General features: G+C 35.0%; 1 protein-coding gene across 2 annotated transcripts; it reads right to left on the bottom strand.

Annotated features, from left to right (window-relative positions):
* Positions 1 to 492: 492 nt before the first annotated feature.
* On the bottom strand, positions 493 to 17,925 carry LOC132559086 (tuftelin-interacting protein 11-like). 2 transcript variants are annotated; one of them, XM_060223700.1, is made up of 15 exons: positions 17,794 to 17,925; positions 15,997 to 16,169; positions 15,344 to 15,516; positions 14,548 to 14,605; positions 13,281 to 13,493; positions 12,596 to 12,740; positions 10,485 to 10,647; positions 7,168 to 7,290; positions 6,302 to 6,449; positions 5,677 to 5,873; positions 4,187 to 4,602; positions 3,654 to 3,860; positions 2,877 to 3,052; positions 1,968 to 2,033; positions 493 to 1,423 (listed from the first exon to the last, which is right to left on the bottom strand). In XM_060223700.1, the coding sequence occupies exons 1-15, from the start codon at positions 17,897 to 17,899 to the stop codon at positions 1,250 to 1,252; spliced, it is 2,538 nt and encodes an 845-aa protein (XP_060079683.1). In that variant the 5' UTR covers positions 17,900 to 17,925; the 3' UTR covers positions 493 to 1,249. The 2 variants fall into 2 exon arrangements, with proteins under 2 accessions (XP_060079683.1, XP_060079690.1); XM_060223707.1 differs by having other exon boundaries at positions 1,245 to 1,423; positions 1,968 to 2,026.
* Between the last annotated feature and the right edge of the window lie 925 nt (positions 17,926 to 18,850).

Here is an 18,850-nt window from a genome sequence, read left to right as displayed (position 1 = left end):
TAGAATTCTGCAATTATTCCATCTTTGCCAGGTGATTTATTGTCTTTAAGGAACGCATTGTATTGTATATTTCTTCATTTTCTATATTTCTGTCTATTTTTATCTTTTTCTTTTTTTGTTTATTCAGCTTTTTCTTTGTCCCAACCCTCAGTTTGAAATAGGTTTTCATAAAATATGACTTGTTTTTTTTGATATATTTTGTATCAAAATGGCATAAATGGCAACTGTGAGTAGATTTCGGACACTTGTTGAAAAAGTTCCATAATAAGACTTACATGTATCGTTCGGGCCTGATGTAAGATCATATGTCTTGAGGAAAGCATACTGAAAGCGTCTGGCGAAGATCGCACGAATATTAACGTTAAAACATACACTTCCACAGGAAAATATTCGCAAGCCAATGAAAGCGATCTACTCCATTCAAGGGACATAACTCCTAAAAAGGAGGACATTTTAATGCATATTAGCAGAAATAAATAATACAACAAAGTATTGTCATACTTTAAGTTTATTTTGCTTTGTCATGTACACATCTACACATACATCCTTTCATACTTGTTTACAATGTACAATCACATTATTATCAACACAGGTGTCAGACAAGCATTTATTAGGCTATAGATATAATTAGATCCGTGACATTCTGGCTTGCAGAACTCAATATTCTGAGAAACAAGTATAATATTATATCCCAGGCTTTGATTTATATGGTGGATATATTCAGATAACTATACAAATAACCATCTGAAATTGTAAAGATTTTGTAAACATCAGGGTGATTTTTTATATCAATAACATCTATATTCAACATAAGGAATATAACCCTGTATATGGAGAAACATTGCTACAGGGATATCATGTAACCCTTCAAATAACATTTGCCTTTGCCAAGTGCAAAGTCACCTCTAAAGCACAAAAAGATAAGTTTCAATTTGCACTTCAAACTTATGCTGCTGTTTTGTTTTTTTTTTTTAATTTTTTGCTGTAAAAGGGCAAAAGTAAAACTGTAGCAATACTTCCCCTATATACAGTAAATGTAAGCAATGTGCCTTATTTTAACATACAATATTTATCTAAATTTATAATCACCATCTCCAGAATCAAAGAACAATATATCAAATTGCTGGACTGTTGAAGTGAAATCCAACCATAAATGGTATGAAAAAACATGAACTCTGATGGTTTTCCTGTGTGTTGCCTTGTCTACATGGTCCTGCAAGAATGACATGAATCTGTCGGTTATCCTGTGTTAAATAGCCTTGTCTATGAGGGTCTGTAGGGATACAGGAATCCATTGATTGTTTTCCTGTATAAATATCACACTTCTGTCCATATACATCATTAGCTTGCCATAACGGTACACTTGCTTCGCCTCCTGTGTACGACCAGGCACAGGCATGAAAAGGATGTTATTTTCCTCTGCCTGTGGGGAAAAAAATAATATAAAAATCACAAATGTGAATAGATTTAAAAACCTGATTCCAATTGACTATATTGTAACTTTGTAAAAACAAAAATAAAATTTGATATTTACCATGACTTTGGATCAACTACTGCAATTTTTTAAATTTTTTTCCTCTAAAAATGTAATTGTACAAAAACATAAAATGGTTTGGGGGAGTCTTAACAGAAATACCAGATGATAAAACTAGAATGAACTGTCTTGGCAATTAAACTGTCGTTAACATTAGGTTTAGAGTGTAAACTGACATGGGATTGTCTCCCTTACCCCATTTCTGATTCATTAGGATACATGGTGGAACATAAACAGTAAACATTTGTTTGACAAAGGTCTGAGATCAGTTGTGTGACCACAAACAGTAAACATTTGTTTGACAAAGGTCTGAGATCAGTTGTTTGACCACAAACAGTAAACATTTGTTTGACAAAGGTCTGAGATCAGTTGTTTGACTATAGGCAGTAAACACTGGACAAAAATAAATGTTTGACTGACAAAGGAAGATTACCTTTTTCTCCACAAGCTCTTTAAAGCTGGCAGGGTAGGAAGCTGTGGAGCTTCGGACAGCTGGATACTGAAATAGATAACATGAACTCACATCTTTCCTGCAATTGAAACCCTTATCATGAATTTCATTCAGTATTTCTAATCAAATTTTCTTTAACTGAATGTGACTTCAATTTTATTACTTTATCAAGTTCTAAATCCATGGCAAGTATTTCTACTGTAGATTTGTGATGTTTCAATATTTTGTATATGTCGTCAATTCAATAATAAAATATGTTCAAATATCATTCCCCAAAGTAACAGCAAGGAAATCTATTAAGGACATTTATAAGGTATGCCTACAAATCAGTAGTTAGATTTATAAAGTTGAGCATATGCATAAGGAATAATAGAAGCTTTCATCATAATACAGTGAAAAAGAATGATCTATATAATACTCTGGGGAAAGATATCAAGTAAGCAAACACAACATTTGATATACTGATCTAGGGATACCAAGATCGGAGTAGTAATATTTCCATCCTGTGGTATACGTAGTGCTAGAGGACCAGGGGGTAGTCATACTTACATCCTGTGGTATAGGTGGTGCTGGAGGACCAGGGAATAGTCATACTTACATCCTGTGGTATAGGTGGTGCTGGAGGACCAGGGGGTAGTCATACTTACATCCTGTGGTATAGGTGGTGCTGGAGGACCAGGGGGTAGTCATACTTACATCCTGTGGTATAGGTGGTGCTGGAGGACCAGGGAGTAGTCATACTTACATCCTGTGGTATAGGTGGTGCTGGAGGACCAGGGGGTAGTCATACTTACATCCTGTGGTATAGGTGGTGCTGGAGGACCAGGGGGTAGTCATACTTACATCCTGTGGTATAGGTGGTGCTGGAGGACCAGGGGTAGTCATACTTACATCCTGTGGTATAGGTGGTGCTGGAGGACCAGGGGGTAGGGGAGGAGGAGGAATCAAAGTGTCTGCCATATGTCTTCTCTCTGTGTGGGCAAAGTAAGCCATGTTTTCTTTTGCTCCAGGCTGGAAGTGACCAGAGACTGCCCGGTTCATAATGTCTAGAGCTTTGTTAAAGTGATCTGTTAATAGAAGATATGAAAAAGAATGAAATTTCAAACAAAAATTGTTGTCAAGACTTGAACAGTTTTACAAACGTTTCTGATAAATCTACACTTAGAATTTCATCTTTTCCCTATCACAATTTTGCGAAATAAGCAAAATGTTTTTGCAAAAACTTTAAACTCTTGGACCTGTCTTGTTTACATGTTTTTATAGCAATTGCGACATGACTAGCAATTAAATACCATTTCATAGGCCTTACTTTCTACAAAACACACTGAAATACTTCCTTATTTACAGCTGTTGCAATAAGAACAACATTACACCAGTGTTAGATTTATTAGTTAATCTAGAGGCTATGATTATCTGCCAGGCGCTAGGATGGCTGTGAAGATCTACTGTAAACATCTAATTCAGCACAATCAGTTGTACAGTATTAGCATTTTCTGGCAAATAAGTGAAATGATGAAATAGCACATCTACAATGATTGGTATATAATAACAATCTGAAATTGCAATTAACGCAAATATTTTAATGCAATATGTTAAGTGTGAAAAACACTAAGATAAGATTACATGAAAATATGTACATTTACAGTATAATGTGGTTTACAGTTGTACCTTTGACAACAGGTATAGACATGTACTGGTCTGGGAACAGTGACTTCCAACCAAGATACCATTTGGTGATCTCCTCATAATTAGGCATGTTGCCCAGCCAACCACACAGCACCTGCAACCACTTGGGAAAGAAGGTCTTGTCCAGCATGGCTACCATGTGTTTCGGTGGAATTAGGTCTCGCCAGGCTATCACCCAGTGCCATGGGTCTGAAAATCAACATAGAATTCATATAATATTAAATGTGGAATATATTTACCAGGAATCTTAAAACACATCAAATTTATTCCAATACAAAATTAACATTTTCAGAAAATCAATATCTTCATTTGAAAAATTCAAAGCTGTACATTTACTTGGGCAGAAATTCACTTCAATTTTATATTTGAATTTAAACTTTTATACAAAACACACCCTTCAAAAGTAACAAGTTTCTTCCTATTATTTTTTTTGAAGTGCAAAAAACATCCCCAAAAACCCCAAAATGCATAAAAACTTTTGAAAAAATGATTGTGTTTAATAACTATTGACTTACCCAGAACCTGCTGGTGTGGATTGATGACAAACTCAGTCATACACATGGCCAGTTTTGGGAGGATATTTTTGACAAGAAATGCCTCAGTGTGTCCTGGCTTAAACACTTTCATCCATGGCTGCAGAATGACCTTTGCTGATGAATCAGATGGGTGCCAGTTAATGAGAGCATTTGCAAGCTTGTGTCGGATTGGTGCATACAGTGGCTCAAGTTTTTCACCCATGAGTGGCAGCCAGGGATGCAGCCATGCATGAATCGGCATTGTGTCCGTCAACGGGTTCCAATTCTCCACTTCCTGTAGTAACCGTGGTAACACAAGCTGGTTGAGAATGTTCTCCATTACCCATCCCGGAAGCACTGGCATCCATGTCTCCAAGAGTTCAATCAGATTGTCACAGTTCCTTACATTCCATGTCCTGTGAGTAACGCATACAATGTTCTAGATTTCTTCAGCTTAGAATTTTGTTTACTTTACAAGAATTAAGAAAATCTTAATATTACGTTAATCACTCTTGTTTGGAAGAGCACAAGGGGCCTTACTGTGGGAGGAAATCCTAAAACTTGGGCAAAATCCCTATGGTTGGTTGGGGATCCCATACAATTTCATGTCTGACCAGGTCATTGAATCCTAGTTGTCAAGATGAAAGGCTAGGGAGATTTGACTTTGCAATCTTACCCTACCATATATTAATTTTCTACATGATGTAATAGTATGTACACATATACAAAATTTGGTGAGTGTAGGTGATTCTGTATGTTCTAGTTGCCCTGGTTGCTTCAAGCTAAGTTAAAGTTACCAGTGGTTTGGAACATGCTTTATCATTTGACAAGGTAAGATTGATATTTTCTGAGAGTTAATGATGCTTTGAAAGTCCTAGTTATATTCAGTGGGACCCAATCACTGGTTAACTCTTATCAGAGTTTGAGCAACTGGGGCGAGATTTCAACTGTCGTCAATTGATTTTATCTTAAAACCTTTCTAAATCTAAAATAGAACCTGATGTATTAACACCAAGCAGAGATCAGAACTGAGCTGGATTGTTTTGTAAAAACAGTTTGAATGAGCCAGCTTTGTTTGCTTGGAATAAGCAAGCTCACCACCTATTGCTCTTTTTCAAACTTTCTTCATAATACCAGGTCAGTCCTCACAAAATGTCAGGAAATATTAAGATACAAATGAACATTTTATTTATAGGCAAATACTGCACCAGACACATCTTTGGATAGTCTGTTGTTTCTTTAACTTAAAACTTTAAGCAGAATAGATGTTAAAGCATTATTAAAGGGAATCACAGAACAAACTACAGCATAAGACTTATTTTCATTGCATGCAATTTTTACGATATAGTTCATTCTATGGGACAGTTAAAAATAGAGCCATTTTACAGCCCTTACACTAGTCTCTTGCCAGCTGAACCACTCAAACTATGTTAATAGATAGCCACCGTAGTTATATCTTTGTTACTAGGCATTAGTATTGAAGTACTTACAACACTGTAGTCCTGACAAATGGCAGCCATACATCCCACAGAAGTCTCTGATACACATCCATGTCCTGTCCCCCTGTTACAGGCCCTGCAGCCAATGTATTTGTGTAGTCCTCTAGAAGGGCCTTCCACTCCCTAACAGTCTCTAAGCCATGAGCCGGATTCTTCAATGGATCCCAGTTTGTAAAATGCTGCTTCATCTATAGAAATGAAAATTGGATACTTCATCCTTTGTACACGAATCCTAATTACATTAAAATACATTTCTTTTTTTTATTCTTTTTCTATTTTCTGAACATTCTTTATTATAAATAAATCATTTAAGTTGATATCTTTTATTAAAGTGTAGTAGGTAATATTCACAATATATTCAGTAAGTGTTGTGGAATATTCAGACCAACATTGCCATACTTCATGAAAATCCAGATAATCCTTGTCATTGAAGTTAACTCCATTTTTAAAATCAAATTAAATAAACCGTTCCCATATTGTTGAATAAATGTCTTCTCAAAACTTTTTTCATCTAAATTTCGAACCCTCTCTAATATACCAGCACATCAAATTGAATTGCATTTTAATACATAGGTTTCAACACAAGAGATTTTTTTGACTGACCTATTACACTTACCATGGGAAAGACAAGAGCAATGGCTAAAGATGACAAGTCATACATTTTGTACTCTTCGTAAAAATTTTCTTGAAGTGATTTAAAGATGGCTGCACACTCAGACAATGACATAGGATTATCACAGCCAGGTTGGGTTCTCAACTGACATCTGTAATGGTTAACCAAAGTCTACATTTGTAATCCATACACACATACAATCAAGTCTCAATTTATTCCCAAAATCTAAACTAGAACATGATAGTGGTGTATTCAAATTTGAATTTTATAAATTGTGAAATGTAATATTTTGCATTGTTTTTGAATATTGTAATTCTTTTGGATCCCTTAATTCCAATACAGACAAAAACTATGGCTGGTGGAAAGTCTGACAGAACAGTTGCTCCTATTTGGTATCAGATTTATTTTTGCATTGATATGTAAGGAGAGTTAATCTCCCAATTCAAATCCCTCGCTATTACTTGTAAAATAACTCTGGCTGGCATCCATGTGGATACAGTAACCATTATTGGAATCTTGAGGAGCCCATCATTCACGAATTTTAAGTCATTTCTAGATCAGCAATTGCAAAATCATGTATCCACAAATATGTTTGAAGTTCCCAAAATAAAGTACATCTGTATTTGCTAAACTTAGTGATTTACAGTATGGTAATCAGAAAATATATTTACCAATATTTCCATATTTTACTCAAAAATAGGATAAATTTATCTACACAGATAATATGTAATACTGGCAATTAACAAGATTTATCATTCATTGACACATGAGAAATTGCACTAAGCTTTTCAGGTAAAAACCTGCTTTCCTGAAACATGAGTTTCTGATTTTTTTTCGTAACAATGTAAATCTACTTTATAGTGACTTACGTGTCAACAATTTCCAGCACTTTCCTTAGTTTCTCCATCTGTCTTTCCTCCTGACCACAGATTTCATCCAGTCGTTCTTTCTCATACCTCATGTTCACTATATGATCCTTCAGGTATCGTAGTCTAGACAAACAAAAAGTACCAAAATTATTGAAAGGATAAACATGTTGATAATAAATATATTTTGAACTTTAAAAACAAGATATAATCCACCATATACAAAACAATCAAATACTTTGATAGAAGTTGACTATCAACAGCCAAATTTTAAAAACATTTTCCATCAAATCAGTGAAACCTGTGCACTACTGAAACAATTTAAAGTTCCAAATCACAAGACTGCTACCTGCATTATTATTTGATAGTGAACCCAGTCCAGGTAATGACATCTTTCTTCCTAACCTCACACGATCCTTTTAAGCTACATACGACACAGGTGAAGGTACACATACAATATGATGACACCAAAGTTTTGTAGTGACATATATGATTCATCCTATAAATTTTACAGCTCACTTTTACCTCAGACCTAGCCTAAATAACACCATATACCAGATGATTGTACAAAGCATGTATGTTCAGTAAGGAAACCTAAGTTACATAGCATGCCCCATTACTACAGGAGTCAGATGTTCACACAATCTGATCCCTGTGCATTGCTCTTGGGGGATTATTGTGCACACACCAAACCCAGTGCCAAAGGTACATGGACACTGGAGGTATGTTAAACAGACAGACAAGCTATGAAAATATCAGTTTTAAATCCTAAATCAATCAAAAGTATCTGAAAAAATGTAGTTTCATTTTGTAATAGGCAACTCACAATAGAATCAATTTCTAATACTGTTTCCTGTCTTTTGATTGCTTAATAAATATGCGCCAATCTTGATCATTTCCTAACCCGAATTATGTTTCAGTTATTGCCTGATGAGTGCAAGATTAGCCTGTGTACACCAATATGGATCACGCAATGGTAGAGATACATGAATTTTTTGTATCAGATTTGAATAAATAACGGATTTAACCTTTTTTACTTTTCAAATGTTATCATTGAAGACTTTTTTAATGTACCCTCAGCTTACATCCCTGATGTACTGTTCCTGTGACAGGTAAAAGTAAACATTCATGGCGCATCATCAGGATTTAGAGGAATGCATGAATACCCTATATATACACCAGCTCTTTCCATCTTTCTGTGTGTGGCATGAATATGAAATTAATGATTCATTCACCAGGTGTCAAAACCCATAATACATAAATGAACGACAATAAACACTCTAGTGGGCAGTCTGAACTTGCAATTAATACAGACTTTAGCTAGCTTTAGCTTGTTTCCCATCCCCCAATAGGCCAAGGCTATCTGTGGTTTATTGAACAATGGTTATTAAAATACTCCTTATATAAAACCAATAATGTATAATATCATGTGATGAGGAACCAAAGATATTTATGTGTTACATTGTATATATAAATCTCTGATAAAAGTCATAAAACAATTGTGGGGTGACTATCTTCTTTAACAGATTTTATTCCCTATTAAATCAACATATAATAACTACTAACAACAAGACCACCCTGCTAAAATGTGATATGTATATAGCCTGCTAAAATGTGATATGGTATATAGCCTGCTAAAATGTGATATGTATATAGCCTGCTAAAATGTGATATGTATATACCCTGCTAAAATGTGATATGTATATAGCCTGCTAAAATGTGATATGTATATACCCTGCTAAAATGTGATATGTATATAGCCTGCTAAAATGTGATATGTATATACCCTGCTAAAATGTGATATGTATATAGCCTGCTAAAATGTGATATGTATATAGCCTGCTAAAATGTGATATGTATATACCCTGCTAAAATGTAATATGTATATACCCTGCTAAAATGTGATATGTATATACACAATATACACATGAATGTTGGTGATCAAGGAAAATTATCTCTCCATAACTCAATCAATATTACAAACATCAACATGAAGTTCTGTATAAGTCTGTATCATATTATCTTTTGATATTGCTACCTTCTTTCAGTATTTTTGACAATCAAGTGTGAAGATATTTCACAATTTCCCATGCTACAGGTATTTGCACAAAACATAAACATATTTGCTTAGCTAGAGTAAAATTGTCATAATGTGGGTCATTTTTGCATATGTGAAATTGAAATTGTGTATATATATCAATGTATTATACTCATATTAAGTACAAACCATTTCATGCAAGTACAGTCAAACCTCGTTAACTCGAAGTCGATGGGACCACGAAAATACTTCGAGTTATTTGAGTCTTTGAGATAGCCGAGTTCATGAGTTTTGGTGCAAAGATTTTTAATGTTCCTGACGTTCCTCTTCACGCCGGTCTTCGCCCTATCAATCGATCCAAGTATCCCCCCGGATAAACCGGGTCCTTCGTTGGATTGCTCAATTGACTTCGACATTTCGAAACGGGTATGATTTCGGTGAGAAACACCCCTGCTTTTATCCCTATGTGACACTCATGACATCTCCTCACTAATTCTGCCCTAAGTACTTCGACGCTAATTAAATAATTGTTTCACTCATTTGTCGGTTTAATTGAGCACAGGTGACCGTTTCATGCGTACTCCTGTAAAAACATTAAGCCTAGTACCGGGCCAGTGTTGTGATTGTTTTCTATAGCTTAGTTCCGCTTCACTGAGTGTATACACAGGTCGGTGTTTGTTATGGCTGACAGACACGGAAATTACGCAATGTGAGTAGAACTTCACTTTTTATCGCCGATATCTATCAATTATAAGATCTAACGGTTACCTTTTATCATTCAATTAAATAACAATAAACACTTTTCTAAAACATGAATATTGTTAATTACAGTATTGTTCATTAATATTCACTTGTAAAGCCTATTGTCGGTAAAATTGCAAAACGGCGTAGCGCATCAGCAATGTAATTGACCGGCACAAAATTTATACTTCGAGTTTTCCGATCATATTCAGTATATGTTTTGTTGTTGGGACCAAATTTTTACTTCGAATTAACAGAGTTTTTCGAGTTTTCCGAATTCGAGTTTTCCGAGTTTTGATTACTAGAATAAAGAGAAGATTTTGCCAGGACCGACAAAGTGCTTCGAGTTAAATGGGGTCTTCGAGTTTTCCAAGTTCGAGTTAACGAAGTTCGACTGTAACTGTATTTAATATTAAAAGGTACCCGGTATTTAGTTTGAAGAAAATGCCCTATAATGTGATACATGTAATGTTATGTATGTAATTTGCATGCAAAGTAACACTTTCTGTCCAAACACTTCAATGTGACACCTGTTACTTACTTGCGATCGTTTTGCATGATATCTTCTTCAGCCATGTCTACTAGAAGATTCAGATTATGTGTCAGTTCTGGAAGGTCAAATGCTCGTCTCTGATTGGTCTGGTTTTGTACAGGCTCCTCCTCAGCTTCAGGTTTGTCATGGCGATGGGCAATGGCATGGTAGCCTAAAGATATAGGATAACACAATTCTTTGCTGAAATCTGGTTTTGAAATTTTGTTTGAAATTTTGTTTCCTATCCAAGTAAGTTTCAATCACAACACAGCACACATCAGCAGTGAGTGGGTTCTCTATTCTGGTATCTTATTTCATCACTCTGCATACCTTTCAGTATCCTCATCCAACGTGCAGTGCCCTACTTATTAACCAACTCACATGGAAATGACATTGGCTCTACCCGTTTGCTTAAAACATTTTACATATTTAACTGTCAGCATCATAAACATCAAAAACAGTTTTGTATCACACATGTGCCAAACATTAAGCATTTTGCAAGACTGTGGAAGTGTTTGAAAAAACTGTACTTTTTTAATACAAAACAACTACTGCTGTTAAAAGTGCTTGTCTTCCTGTCATACATGCGTATCCATTCGAAAACTTCTTTTTACCCAAATTACTACCAATATCATCACATAAATCCCTCCTCCATTTGTCAACAGTAACTACCCCCCAACCCCCAATGTTTAACACTGTGAATTATCTAAGATTCAAGACATTCTCAACAAATCATCCAATCAGCATAATCAGCATAATCAGCACAATCAGCACAATCAGCATAATCATCATAATCAGCACAATCAGCACAATCATCATAATCAGCATAATCAGCACAATCAGCACAATCAGCACAATCATCATAATCAGCACAATCAGCACAATCAGCATAATCAGCACAATCAGCACAATCAGCATAATCATCATAATCAGCACAATCAGCACAATCATCATAATCAGCATAATCAGCACAATCAGCACAATCAGCACAATCATCATAATCAGCATAATCAGCACAATCACCACAATCAACATAATCAGCATAATCAGCACAATCAGCACAATCACCACAATCAACATAATCAGCATAATCAGCACAATCAGCATAATCAGCACAATCAGCACAATCATCATAATCAGCATAATCAGCACAATCAGCACAATCAGCACAATCATCATAATCAGCACAATCAGCACAATCACCACAATCAGCATAATCAGCATAATCAGCACAATCAGCATAATCAGCACAATCAGCATAATCAGTACAATCAGCACAATCAGCATAATCAGCACAATCAGCATAATCAGCATAATCAGCATAATCAGCACAATCAGCACAATCAGCACAATCAGCACAATCAGCACAATCAGCATAATCAGCACAATCAGCACAATCAGCACAATCAGCATAATCAGCATAATCAGCACAATCAGCACAATCAGCACAATCATCATAATCAGCACAATCAGCACAATCAGCACAATCAGCATAATCAGCATAATCAGCACAATCAGCATAATCAGCACAATCATCATAATCAGCACAATCAGCATAATCAGCACAATCAGCACAATCAGCACAATCAGCATAATCAGCATAATCAGCACAATCAGCACAATCAGCATAATCAGCATAATCAGCATCAGCATAATCAGCACAATCAGCACAATCAGCATAATCAGCATAATCAGCACAATCAGCACAATCAGCACAATCAGCATAATCAGCACAATCAGCACAATCAGCACAATCAGCACAATCAGCATAATCAGCACAATCAGCACAATCATCATAATCAGCACAATCAGCACAATCAGCACAATCAGCACAATCACCACAATCAACATAATCAACATAATCAGCACAATCAGCACAATCAGCATAATCAGCACAATCAGCACAATCATCATAATCAGCACAATCAGCACAATCAGCACAATCAGCATAATCAGCACAATCACCACAATCAACATAATCAGCACAATCAGCACAATCAGCACAATCAGCACAATCATTAACATACTGTAAAATCAGAAACTTTCTTTTTGCTTTTTTTTTTCACTTCCACTGAAATGAAGTGTCCACATGCTCTCCAACAAATCCTTATAATCATTACCTGAAAGAACTCTTTGCTCCTTGCCAGTCATGTCAATGACCTTGACCTTGGAAGATTTTGATAACTGTGGGCGTTTCTTTGTTGACCCAGTGTCAATAAGCTCCTGTGCTGTTTTGTAGACATATTTGGGTTTCTTTTTGCTGCCCTGAAAATCAGATGTTGAAATGAAATAATTCACCTCATTGGTACAATGTATAATGGAATTATGTTCAAAATTACAATATACTTTTCTCAGAATTAGAAGACATTTGTCATCAAAATTTTTTGTGTCTTTGATATCTTCAGTAAAACCTATTTTCTTTTCTCAGTTAACACATCAATGACTCGACGTGTCTGATCAATTTAATATACCAGTATTTACGTCCAATTTACAAAACATATGCTGTGAGCAGATATAATACAGTACATTCAAGTGAGAAAAAAATACCACCTTCTCTACATCTAAGACATGTTATTTGTTTGTAAACTTTAGTCCAAACAAGCTTGAATACTGGAACATGCAACACCAACAGTTGAATTAAGGAAATCATATTTTGTGTTAGACATATTGATATCATAGACAGGTGGTCTGTTATACATGTGGTAATCTCTAGAACAAATGTTAGTGATGAATTCAATTTTTCCTGAACAATGCTGGAAAAATCAAACATGTCATTGAGTAGAACCAAATGGGTAAACTTTGCACCTCTGGTTTTTTCTTCCACTGCTGCAGCTGAGATTGAAACTCCTTATCTTCCTCCTCCTCGGAATCATACACTGGGTAGTCCTGCAATGACCTTTCTGACCTCTCTGTTCCATAGGCTCCAACAGCTGCCCTGCCTTTCCGCTTGACTGCTTCTACAGGTGTGGTGATACCTTGGTGAGTCTTGCCCAAACCCTCCCCTGGTCTATATCCCATCTACAAAGTCAAAGGTAACAGGTCATAATGTCTTTACCTCAGCTAAAATTCATGCTAACACAACAAATGTCTGTATTGCTAACTTTATCATCATTATTGCTAACTTAATCACTGCTACTGTTAACTATATTACCACTAGAATTAATCATATTAACATTGCCACTAACTAAATCACTGCTATTGTAACTACATCACTGCAATTGCTAACTAAATCACTGCTATTGTAACTACATCACTGCAATTGCTAACTACATCACTGCTATTGCTAACTACATCACTGCTATTGCTTACTACATCGCTGCTATTGTAACTACATCGCTGCTATTTCTAACTACATCGCTGCTATTGCTAACTACATCCCTGCTATTGCTAACTACATCACTGCTATTGTAACTACATCGCTGCTATTGCTAACTACATCGCTGCGATTGCTAACTACATCACTGCTATTGCTAACTACATCACTGCTATTGTAACTACATCACTGCAATTGCTAACTACATCACTGCTATTGCTAACTACATAGCTGCTATTGCTAACTACATTAATAAGACTCATATTTAGAAACTGAAAACTTTGTTACTGGTATTCAATATATTAATAGCTTTACTTCATTTGTCATTGTTTGTTTTGTCAAATTTCTTTTCGTTTTAAATGCAAATAAAATGGGAGTGGAGGGGCAGGGCGGAATTCCCTGCCTCTTTGCTGCCTTGGTGTAATTTTTATTTACTTTGTTGTAGGAATAAAAGTTAAGAAACATAAGTTGCCTACCAATTCTTTACATAGAATAACAATACTGTAATTAAACCATGTGGATAATTAAAACATAGATCCTGAATCTTTGTAGATATTAAACACCCTGAAGACGTTTATAATGAAAAAGGCACTACAAAAACCTGATATTTCTGATCACTCCAACCTTTACCATCTCAGTGAGTGTGATGGTGTACAGATCAACTGACCAATCAATTTTTACCAGTATTTACAATGATAGCATTCATTTTATCAACAACAATACTACAAAACACCATCTATAGGTCAGAACTATAGTTACCTTTTCAAGAAGTTTTTGGCCAATACCTTTAGTGTGTTTTTCCCAACTTCCAAATGCCCTGCAAAAAAGTAAAAGAACCAGACATAGGGAAAATCTTCTATATCATTGGAAAATTATCCATCACAAATTGTGTTTTGATTCTTTGACTGTTGACCATTTTCTTTTCTAATTTGGTGATGAGGAAGGAAACATTTATTGTTAAAGCACTTGTTACTAGGTAATTATCAAATTGCTATTTTACAATACAATGAATGTTCAGACTACATAAACAAAGATGATTAGAACACAAGTATTTAACAAGAAAGCCTAGTAAAAAAAGCATAGCATTATGAACATGACTTATCCAGAGAAGTCATGTATAATATTTGGCCAAATCTGGAAAATTTTATACCCCGTAAATTTACAGAAAGTTCCATTTGTAAGCACTTAATGTAGTCACTGAATGAAGTTTAGTTTAAATGAGCATGAAACTTCGCTATCTTTTTACTAATAGATTTTCTACTTCAACCAATTGGAACTTTGACTAAAAGCCTTCTCTTTCTGTAAAAGTAAATTATCCTTTTAATTCTTTGCTTTTCTTGATGTAAGGTGTTGAAGTTTTAATTTGCATGGTTTCAGAAAATTCAGGTTACAATGGAAATGAATTCAGAATTATGAATATCTCAATCTGAAACACTTTCGCCTTCTTTAATGTAGAAAGAAGTGGCAGTACAGTAGCAACCTTTACTACAAAATTCACTTGAAGACTAGAAAATTCTTTAAAGCTAGAGTTAGTCAAAATTCTCTTTCTACTTACTTGTCCTGATTTTTAAGGCCAGCAAACTTTCGCGAACCTCCAGGTGGAGCTGTTTTGTTTTTGAATGCTCCACCAGATGACCGTAAAGGGGGTTGTACAATAGGAATCTCTGAGGACCTTAATGGAGCCTGGACTATCGGTACAGACTGTTCAGGACCGTCAGAATCAGAATTCTGAAAATAAATCAGAACATTTGCATAAGATATGACATCTAGGTATAATGATATGGCAATAGTGATACAAAATATTATTATATAAATGCATTTTACTCTAACATATGTCTCATATTTTGAAAATATTTATAGTATTATCCAATTGGTCATTACTGTTCATTAATATCTGGCAGTATCACAAAGTAATATTTACTTGTATAAAACTGGAGCTAGGCTTGTGTTTGTAGATTGGGAGATTACCTTATTTCATGACTGTCTGATTATTTTAAATAATCATAATCCATACTTTAAAGCTTCAGATTGTACTCTCTTGTTACATGCCTTCATATTGATAATGCACAAATGTTCCAAATGTTTTGTTTAAAGCAGATCTAGAGGTAGATACACTATGACTGATTTTAAATCTTTGGAAACATTTTAAAAAGTAAATCTTTGCTGACTTTTAGTAGAAAATCTTTGACCTTGACAAAAGAAACTTACCTCATCATCGTCTTCCTCCTCTTTTACTTTCTGCTCCTTCAGTATTTTACTTCCCTGCTTCACTCCCCCACTAACAAAGTTGACAGGTGCTGCGTAGTCTTTCTTCCCTCGAGACCCTCTAGAAAATCCAATGGTAGGCCTATCTTCCTCATCACTGTCCTCGGCCCACATTCCTGAAATATGATGTAAAATTTCAGTGGTAACAGCATATTTCACTTACCATAATTATCCAGCAAGAGACCTATGCCTAGTAATATGGCTATCCTTGTCTTTGTCTGTTAAGTCAAAACACCTATAAATATATTTGTATGTTTTTGTTCTTTAATAAGCCCATTCCCTTCATCAGAGCTCGAGGAATTGTGTTGACCCCTGGACTTACAGTAGTAACTTACCCTGGTAATAATATTTTTAAATGTAAAATGTCAAAATTTTTATCAATTGATTAAGATTTGTCCAGTTCCATTGTCTGAAGAACTAATTAATTACTGGATGACCAATCTGAAAATCATCGATTCTTGTACTTATTTTCTTTTTTGCCTTATCTAATTTTTTAAGTATTTATCCACTTAAAAGAACATATTCTACCAGATTTTTCTTCAGTCTGCATTAACAGTGCATTATCACTTATTTCATATTTAGAATTTTCTTGATCTATAGGAAAAACATACTTTTGCTTTCAAATTTCCACAATATACATGTGCAATGTGTAATAGGAAGGAGTAAAGAAAAACATACACTATTCATTAGGAATTTATTAGGATATATGATGAACGCAGGCTGGGAATAAGCCTCTGTGTCCATATCTGTAAATGAATTTACAATAAATAATATTCTTAATGATAAATACTTCTGGTGTTATTTCAAGTCTTTAAAATAAGATATCAATTTTCTTTCTAGTGTTTATCAAACAAAATTTCGAACTGTTTAACTGTATTAGCATCAACGACATGTTGAGGTAAACTGTTCCATACATTTATAGTTCTTTAACTAAAGAAATGTTTTCTGATGTCTAATCGAGAATGTTTCTTAAACAATTTCTTGGAGTGTCCCCTTGTTGTAGTGGAGGATGCCATCTGGAATTGGTTTTCTGTAACTCTTGTATCATATTTATTGTTTATGACTTTGAAGGTGTTGATCATGTCTCCCCTCATCCTGCAATGTAGGTAGGTAGGTCCAGTCTCGCTAAGCGCTCTTCATACGATTAATGTTTAAAAACCTGGTATTAATTTTGTGGTTCTCCTTTGAACGTTTTCAGTAATATCTATATCTTTGACCAGGTGCGGGTTCCAAACACTAGAGGCATACTCGAGGTGCGGTCTTACCAGAGCTTTGAATAGCAATTTGAACATGGTCTCGTCTAGAAATACAAACGGTCTTCTGATAAGTCCTGCTTTGCTATTCGCCTTGTTGACAATTAATTGAATGTGGCTTCGGAAGTTTAATTGATCATCAGTAGTTACACCAAGATCTTTTTCCTTCGCTATGTTTTCTAATTGCAGGTTTTCTCTTTCGGGTCCAGACATAGAATAATTTCTTCTTTCACTTGGTTTAATTGATAATATTTTATACATTTATTTGGATGGAATTTCAACAGCAATTTTTTAGACCAATTTTGAAGCTTATCCAGATCCCTCTGCAAAATATCAATATCTTCCATGCCACTACCCTCACTTGGGTTTGAATAAGCACTATACTGCTTGACAAGATGGATACTCCCAATGTATTTTTTAACTGCTTCGTTGACATTCTCAAATTTATCATAAATAAATGCCAATCAATATCATATGTATATATTACCATATATGGCCCTATTTTTGGACATTCTATGTCCAGGTCTCTGGTTGAACTCATTGGCAAGGTCATCTTCAGTGACCTCAAATCGCTCGACCTCTGGTGATGACATGGTTGGTCAATATCTTCAAAACGTCACTTTATCCATGTATTCCTTAGCAAGCTGAAACAAAGAGTGAAATTGTCAGTTAAACATGTGGAATTATATTAAGCATATTAGACATCACCTTTTTGTTTTACAAAGAATGGTCCAACTTGTGTGTGGGTTTTTTCTTCTTCTTTACGTAAAATGGACATTGTCTAAAATTGGTAAAAATGGTCAATTTCTCTCATTCTTCATAATCCATAGGTCAGATATACGAAAAATGTCTTCCCCGGTTCGCCAACCAGACTTTACATCCAACAGATAACCATGTACATCGATGTGTAGTAACCAGATTTTGTAAATAAGAAACAGATTGTTGTATAGTCGAATGTGTTAGACTAAGTAAGCCAAATATGTCAGTTTAACCATGTTTTTGAATAATACTTTTAGTTTTGAATAGCCCAACAACACGGAACAGAGTTGATGTATCATACAAACTTAAAACAGTGAATATCTTCATTGAAAGCGAGTAAATAATATTAAAAACGACGACAAAACGTACGCCGAAATCCACTTACCGCCAGCACCGGAAGTCTATAGGAGAAACATAATCACATAAATGTTTTATTTGGGGTGAGGGTAAAGAAAAATGTATTGCGGATTTTCACGGATATATGAACGTTGCATGCGATTATACATTTCAAAGAATAATGTTATCGTCGATAGATAAAATATTTTGGATCTACCTGTCATATCTATGTCTCTTCTGTGGAATCGAAAAAATCTCGAAAGGATGTCATCATGTAATATAAATATTTTTAGTTCAACTTCAACTCGCTAGGCACGGATTACCAACTCACAGTTCACATATATATATGAATATATTACGACATACTAAAACCTTTGTTATTAATATTGCCATTATTTAAGGATTGTGTAGCATATATAGCAGTAACAATAGCAATTTATATAGACCAC

This window comes from Ylistrum balloti, unplaced genomic scaffold (genome assembly GCF_031769215.1).
Source record: "Ylistrum balloti isolate Yb309-2 unplaced genomic scaffold, AGI_CSIRO_Ybal_v1 Utg369662, whole genome shotgun sequence".
Lineage (NCBI taxonomy): Eukaryota > Metazoa > Mollusca > Bivalvia > Pectinida > Pectinidae > Ylistrum > Ylistrum balloti.
The sequence above is the reverse complement of the archived record's forward strand: the minus strand, read 5'-3'. Positions and strand labels throughout refer to the sequence as shown.